Consider the following 7,997-nt stretch of genomic DNA (forward strand, 5'->3'; position numbering starts at 1 on the left):
ATGGCGTTCATGGTGAAAACCATGGTGGGAGGCCAGCTGAAGAACCTCGCTGGGGGCCTGGGGGGCGGCGAGGAGAAGGGTGAAGGGGACAAATCGGCGGCTGAAGCCCAAGGCATGACTCGGGAGGAGTATGAGGAATATCAGAAGCAACTGGTAGAGGAGAAGTGAGTAGGGGAATCTCCTTCTGGTTTTTAATCCCTCCTGTGTGTTCATAGCATTTCCCCCTCCCTAGGGACTCCTGGCTTGTCTACTTTCCTGGGCAGCCCTCCACCCCAACCACCATTGGAAGAATCTGTTCCTCTTCCCCATTCCCTGGGGCAGAACCAAATTCCAGAGAGAGGACCGAGGAATTCCTGCACGAAAATTATCCCAAGACTCCAGAAGTCAGTTCCAGCCTGTCCCCAACCTCAGCCCCTCTTGGAAGAGCTGGAGAATCTGGGCTGTTGAGAATTAGTGAGTGAGGAAGCAGCCAGGAAAACTCTGGAGTCAGAGAAGGATGTTAGGGGAGGGAGAATCAGGAGGTCCCTAATGTGTATTTCTGATGAAACACATAATCGCTTAATCCGATTCTTGCCCCCAATGGGTTGGGTGTCCCAGCAGGATCTCAGGACCTGATGGGTGAGCATTAGGGACAAGGGAGTCTGGAAGAGAGATAGGTTGATAAGAGATCTACACAGACATATAAATAGAGACAAAGACCAGCAGAAATGGAAAGGCTAAAACAAAAGGGTATGAAAAGGACCAGAACAGAGACAAGACTGAGTCACACAGACACGGTCTTGTTTCCAACTGTGCTCTAAAGGACCCCATGGGGGTCCATATGGAGACTTATAGGGAAAAGGTGGTATGGGGTTCTATTGAGGTGGGGAGTGAGAGGCAAAAAGCTTCTGGGGAAGCAGCATCCCCCTTGCTGCTCCACTCCATACACACACACACACACACACACACACACACACACACACACACACACACCACCCTCTTCCCCTAAAAAGGGTAATGATGATCATAAAGAAGCTGAGAGAGACATCCAGAGGAAGAAGGTTAGAGATAACAGAATTATGAGCTATAAGTCAGCTCTTCCCACTGACTCTGCCTTGCCCCAGAAAACATTCCTGTCTCCTGTAGTAAATCAGCCTACTGGCCACCTATCCATAGGACCACAAGATTTGGGATTGGAAGGGCCTCAAGAGACCCCTCTGATCTAATTCTTTCATTTAAAAAATGTGGAAACTGAGGCTTAGAGGCAGGAAGTGATTTCCCCAAAGTCAGAGAAGGAGGAAGCTATTACTTACCAGGATATAACCCAGCTTCTCTGACTCCGAATTCTGTACTTTTTCTTCTACATCCATCTGCCATCACAATGGAATTCAACAAACATTTATTAAGCACCTGTTATGTGAGGTGTGGTGTGCTACCCAGTGGTGATGCGTTCATATTTCTATAGATCTATGATGTCATCTGTGTGGGCACATACTGCACTGGTACAGATCCGGAGCTATCCAAGCCTTCTCATCCTGTGCTGTTCTTATTCATGTCTTTTCAAACACCCTCCACAGAGGCTCTCCCCAATATGCTGGAGCCTTCCTCTAAATCTCTTCATGTTTTGTGGATGCTTGTGTATCACTCAAATGCCCATCTGCTATCCCTCACTTTTTATATGTGAGTGGCCACCCTCCTTTTCTGATCACATGCATCCTTGTCAATATCTTTTAGGCCACTTATAGAATCACAGAGTTATAGATTGAGAGCTGGAAGGGAATTTGGAATTCATGTAATCCAACCTGCTCATTTTACAGAAGAGGAAGCAAAGGCCTGTAGAAATGAGATGACTTGCCTAGGACCACACATTTAGAAAGTGGCACAGCCAGGATTTGAATGTAGCTCTTCTGACTCTAAAGCCAAGTGGTTTTTTTTTCACCCTACCATGTTGCTTGCATGCAAGTTATTGGCAATATGCTAGAATGTACTTATACCCATCATGTGTCTTTCCATTGCCCTTTGGTTCCCCTGCAATTTTGATTCTTCAGAGATCATGATGTTCCACTACCCATAACTATATGACATCACAGAGAGAATACTGATTGGTGTTAGAAAAAAATAGGTGAGTTTTGTTGGAGGGAAGCAGTTTGGGACCACTGAAAGTACTGTGTAATTTCCAAAATTCATACCGAAGTCAGCTCATTTTCCACCTGCAGTCCCTCTCCAAAACTGATAAATAGATAGACAGACAGACAGATAGATACATTGATACATAGATACATAGATGACAGACAAAGAGACTAACTCAGTGGACTCACTAGTTGCATGTCATTATCTGGGCAACATGCATTCTTCATCCATTTCATTTTTCCTGTGTGAATTGCTAGGTTGATCTCTTTTGAATGGCTGTGGATCTCATTAAAAATGTTGTCTTCAGAGGCTCAATGCAATTAGCATGTCATCCATAAACATGAGCATCTGGAGATCTCATCATCTATAGGGAATTCCTTTTCCATCCGTTCTGCACACAGCATCCTCCATGACAGTGGCAAACACATTTGGCAAATACCTGTCTCTCTAACATATTCTTCACTTATTATTGATAATCAGAAAATCTCCAGATAAAGTTATTTCTATAGCTGTATCCATCAAGGACTCTTAAATGACCTTAATGTATACACGGGAGACACATCATTGAAGGAGAATCTTTAAAACCACATCTTGTTTTGTAAAGTCAAATGCTTTTCCTGGTAATAAAAAAAACAAATACAATGGGTTCCAGTATTCTTTACCTTGCTTAGTCAATTGAGTGATTGTGAAAATGTAGTCTGCATTTGAAAATTCTCTGTGAAAGTCTGAAACTTCTTTTTATCATATTTTCATTAAACATACTCTTATATGTATAGACCTTTCTCATAAAGAATTCATAAGAATGAGGAAGGAGACAGTCACCTTTTAGAGGAATAATACTGCCATCAGTGATTTTCTCCTTTCTTTTTGAATCTTTCCTTGTTGAAGACATCTTGAAAAACTTCCCAAGTGTCTTTAAAACTGTGTCTCCTCCAGCAAAGATTTCTTTTGTATACATTTTTTCAGGTCTAGATGCTCTTCCCAACTTCATCATCTAATGCCATTTCCACTTCCTCACTTAGCACACAGAATGTGGGGAGTTCAAATATGATGTCATTAATAATGAGAATATATCACTATAGAAACAGCAAGAGGTCTGGTCCATTTTATACCTATTTGTTGTCTAGCTTCATCTATAAATACCCTCAGGATGATCTAGCATAGTCGAGTCTCACATTGAGTTTTCTGCAAATTTGTCTTCTCTACTATTTTTTGCTGTTTTGTGAAGAGGTGTTCTTCACTCTTACCCTTCTCTTTTTTGTGATGTTTTACAAATAAGCTTGTATTCCAAACTTATGTTGCCCTTGGTTACTATGTTTCTCTACTTGAAGGAGGAGAAATATTTTCTGGTTGGTTCAGTTTCTAGTTTCTTTTGTCCTTTCACACTACTGAAGTTACATTTGGTTAAACTTCTCTAAGAAATTATGATAATCAGCCAATGCCTCTATTTTGTATTTATTTCCCAATTTTCAGTCAACAACTTGTTTAACTAGGTCTAGTTGGAGCTATTATATATTATATGTGTGTGTCTGTAGTGTCTTATTTTTAGCTTTTCTTCTAATTTAGTATTGATTTTTACCTTTTCTGGTTCAGCTGATTTGACAGCACACAGAGAGTTGATTCTGAAATCCTACTCACATCAGAAATCAGTACTTTTTGATCCATTAAGATAGCATTCTGTTTCATTTGTGTAGTGTTCTTTGGTGTCTGTTATGCCCAGAACCTTCTGAGAAGCTTTTTGAAGAAATAATGATCCTGGTGCAAGACTTCTGAATAATCTATTCCTCTAGGCCTTTGATCTCTTCCATTTCTTAATCTCAAAACATTTTCCAACACATTTTTGTCATCCTCTTTTTCTCCCTTTTTCCCATCGAAGTCATGAAACATCAAGTTATATGTTTAGTTTGGGTAATCTCATGAATTTCTCTCCTTTTCATCATCATGAAACAAATCTCGGTGCATGAACTACAATCATCTCCATGGTGGTATTGCTTTCTTCTCATTTTCTTCATGTGCACAGCAAAGAGAGATGATCCAAATGGGGTTTCTTCTGCCTTTTGGTGCACAATGCAACCAACCTCAACAACACTTTCATTTGCCACTCTGAGGAGAACCTCTGAGCAATCCTTCCATTTAAACTCTAGCTTCTTCATGTCAACATGGGTATCTTTCAGTTTCTCCAACAGCTTATCAACTTGCTGCTTTTTGGAGCAATATCTTACATTAGGATAAGCCTTCTTCATCATGTCATGGACCCCCTTTGCAATCTTATGAAGGCTATGAACTTCTTTTCATAATGTTTTTAAATACATAAATACATTTCATAATATTTTTAAATACACACAAGATTATAAAGGAAACAAATTACATTGAGATAGTCCTCAAAAAAATTAATTCATAGATCTTAGGTTAAGTGACTTGCCCCAGGATCACATGGATAGTAAGTATCTGAGGCTAGATTTGAACTCACAAAGATCTATGTACTATGGCACCATCTATCTGCCCTTGCTAACTATGGAGAGGCTCATTATCAATAGGTGGTCCACATGAAGAAAAATTCTTTGGCATCATCAAATAATGAAGATAAAGAAAAATATAAAATGGCCTTCAGACTGGCCCAGGCCTCATGGCTAAAACAAGACTAAAGAATTCTAAGAATTGTAATTTTTCTACAATCTGTAAGTTGTAATTTGACTGCTGTTAACCAATAATATTGAAATATAATTATCAATGTTTTAAAATGTTCACAAACCCCAGATTAAGAACCTCTATAGTAGAGGATGAGAGATTCATGGCCCTTCATAGTAACCCTGGGTTCCTTCCCCTCTGAGAATGCCCAGTACTTCAGCCCTTCACACAAGGCTGACCTCTTGGCCCCACCCAGTCTGACTCCTGGTCCTCTGATCTACAGGATGGAACGAGATGCACAGTTCACACAAAGGAAAGCAGAAAGGGCCACGCTTCGCAGCCACTTCAGAGACAAGTACCGACTGCCCAAGGTGAGCTGTCCACCTCCTAGCTCCCACACTTCTCCTTGCCCTTTCCCCTTGATGCTGAACCTTCCTCCCTGAATAGGGTCTGGGGCAATGGGCCAGGCTGGCCAGAGCACTTCTTGGAATGAGGTCCTCAGGACCACTCTCTGGTTCCCAAATTTGCAAAGATCAAGTTGAGAACATTGAGTTCTTAGGGTTATGAAGGACTCATCTTCCCTTTCCTATCTCCTCCTTACAGGGCTGGGCACACAGGAGGCCATTAACATTTGTTGAATGAGTGAAGGATTACAGGAAGAATAAAACCTCTGATGGACAGAGATTGTTCCCCTCCTTAGCCCATTCAATTACCCACACCATCCCATCTCCCAAAATAAACTAGCCAGGCCCTAGGGCCAATTCTCTGGGAGCTCAGTCCCCTTCTGCTCCCTTCCTCCTGGGAAGAGACCTGCCCTTCGCAGAATCTTACAGAATATTAGTGTGGAAAGGACCTTAAGTATCATCCAATCTAGCCCCATCATTTTACAAATGAAACAAAGGCTCAGCCAGGGAAAATGATTTGTCCAAGGTTACATGGCTTTAAATAGCAAGGCAGAGACTCAAACCCAGGTATCTTGACCCCAACTCCAATCCTCTCCACTCCCAGGGACACACCTCATTGCTGCTTCCCAAACCGAGTATTCTTAGTCCTTAGGGTCTTCCAGCCTCAGCATGAAAAGGGAAATAAAGTGTTTTGAGATCATATTCAAGCCTCACAAAGTGTTCCAGTGGTCATGTCAACATATTAGGAGTCCATTAAGAGCTCAGTATATAGTTTTCAATGAATCTGCATCTTATCTGTCCTGGCCCCAGTACTAGGAACAAGAATTGAGGCATAAGGTACTAAAAGCATGTCATCATGACATACCCATTATCTAGAAAGGAAAACTGAAGTAGGATAAATTAGCAAAATATTAACTTAGCAGCTGCTATGTGCCCAGTTCTTCAGTGACCCTATAGAGGAGATAGGATTGGCTGACATCGTCCCTGCCCTCAAGGAATTATTGTATAATTTGGGACATAAGATTCAAAGTTGGGGAAGATGGTCATTAAGTTAGCAATATGATTTTGCAAGGCAGGATCAGGGCCAAATGTGTGGTACACTTTATTATACCACAGGCAGCTATTGTGTAGGCAGTTAGGGAGTAAAGTGGATTGCTGGACATGGAGTCAGGAAGACCTGAGTTTAAATCCTACCTCAGACACTTACTAGCTGTGTGACCCTGGGCAAGTCACTTAACTTCTCGTCTTCCTCAGTTTCCTAATCTATAAAGTGGGAAATAAGGAAATCACCTACTTCCTAGTGTTGTGAGAATCATATGGGATATCGGCAAAGTGCTTCATGAACCTTAAAGCCCTATTTTAAATGCTGGCTATTATTCTTAGGCAGTCAGAGGTGGGAGAGGTCACTGTGGGCTGGAATGGTGAGCAAAGCCTTAGAGGGGGGACTTGAGGAGAGCTTGGAATGAAGGGTAGAATTCATATCCATCTTTCATGCAGTATTATTCTCAGGTCTGGGGCAAGTCCAGGAGAATATCCCCGGACCCAGAGTTCTATTGTCTGCCCTCTTGTGTTTCTGCTCCCATCACCAACCCCTTCTCCTTTCTCACTCATCTCTTCCCAATAGAACGAGACAGATGACAACCAGATCCAGATGGCTGGGGGTGATGTGGAGCTGCCCAAGGAGCTGGCCAAGATGATTGAAGAAGACAATGAGGAGGAGGAAGAGAAGGCTTCAGTCATTGGGCAGCTGGCCAGCATCCCCAACCTGGACCTCAGCTCCATCAAGGACAAGGCACAGGCTACTCTGGGAGAATTAAAGCAGTCAGCTGAAAAGTGCCACATCATGTGACCCCCATCTCCCTGCTCAGCTCCCCAAGGCTGTCAGTCTGCCCCAGCCCTGCCTCAGTGTGACACGCAGGGATGGGGTGGGTAGGGCAGGGATGGCTGGATGTTGGGAGACACAGCTGGCAGGGAGGCTAGCTGTAGAGCAGTGTCACTCCCCCTGGGGCCCAGGGAGGGCTCCCCTCCTGGTGACCCACATTCTGCCTCTGAGTCCTTATTTCTCCAGGGTCGGCCTCTATCCTAGCAAAGAGCCTGCCTTCTGCTCCCCACCCACCCCCACCCCTGACATTCTTAGCTCTGGTCCCTTATGTAGGGGATGGGTATAATGGGGCTACTCTGGCAGCAAAGCCCCTCTCCCCCAGCCAAGTGTGGGGCTGACATTTAAGGATGAGTGAGAACAGGAAGTTAGATCTCTATACCTGGCAGTTCACCCAACCCAACCTTCAAACACACACACACACACACACACACACACACACACACACACACACAAGCAAACCTAGAGCTCCATTGACCTGTATAGACACACACCTAAATACACAATCACAAACGCAAAACAAATACACACACCCACTAATACACATAGGCCAAGACATAGATTTTCATGTTGACACACAGACCTCAGTACTCAGAGGCCATTGTACACATCAGTAATACAAACATTGACATGCAGACTCCTACCTTGGGGCATGGAGCCAGAAAGAACAGTGGGGGAGGGGAAGGGGATCTGGACTGGGATACGGGGCCCCTGGGTTCTTTCCCTGTTATTGCTGCACATCTCTGAGCATTCCATCCTCCCTACTCTGTGCCTTGAAAGTAGGAGGGATTCTACCCATCCTTCCAGGTCCAATTAAAGTCCCACTTCCTCCAGAAAGCTCAGTCTCACTTTCCCAGGCTCTTCTTGAGCATTCAGGGCATATACCAGTTGGTGTGCCTTCCTCCCCACCCCCAGTTCTATAGGGAGCATCCAAGTGAGTCAACACCTCGAAGGTATCAGTCCCAGAAATTTCTCCC

General features: G+C 43.5%; 1 protein-coding gene across 1 annotated transcript; it reads left to right on the forward strand.

Moving 5' to 3' along the window:
* CPLX3 (complexin 3) lies at window positions 1-6,990 on the forward strand. The gene is made up of 3 exons (XM_036734499.1): window positions 1-164; window positions 5,021-5,108; window positions 6,766-6,990. Exons 1-3 carry the CDS (start codon window positions 1-3, stop codon window positions 6,988-6,990), a joined length of 477 nt encoding a protein of 158 aa, XP_036590394.1.
* Window positions 6,991-7,997: the final 1,007 nt, after the last annotated feature.

Source organism: Trichosurus vulpecula, chromosome 8 (genome assembly GCF_011100635.1).
Source record: "Trichosurus vulpecula isolate mTriVul1 chromosome 8, mTriVul1.pri, whole genome shotgun sequence".
Taxonomy (NCBI): domain Eukaryota; kingdom Metazoa; phylum Chordata; class Mammalia; order Diprotodontia; family Phalangeridae; genus Trichosurus; species Trichosurus vulpecula.

Bases quoted from the DNA above. Each gene is read 5' to 3' on its own strand.
- CPLX3 (XM_036734499.1), top strand. From the start codon at position 1: ATGGCGTTCATGGTGAAAACCATGGTGGGAGGCCAGCTGAAGAACCTC. The intron at 165-5,020 runs GTGAGTAGGGGA...TCTGATCTACAG, and splicing joins AAGCAACTGGTAGAGGAGAA to GATGGAACGAGATGCACAGT. The intron at 5,109-6,765 runs GTGAGCTGTCCA...TCTTCCCAATAG, and splicing joins ACAAGTACCGACTGCCCAAG to AACGAGACAGATGACAACCA.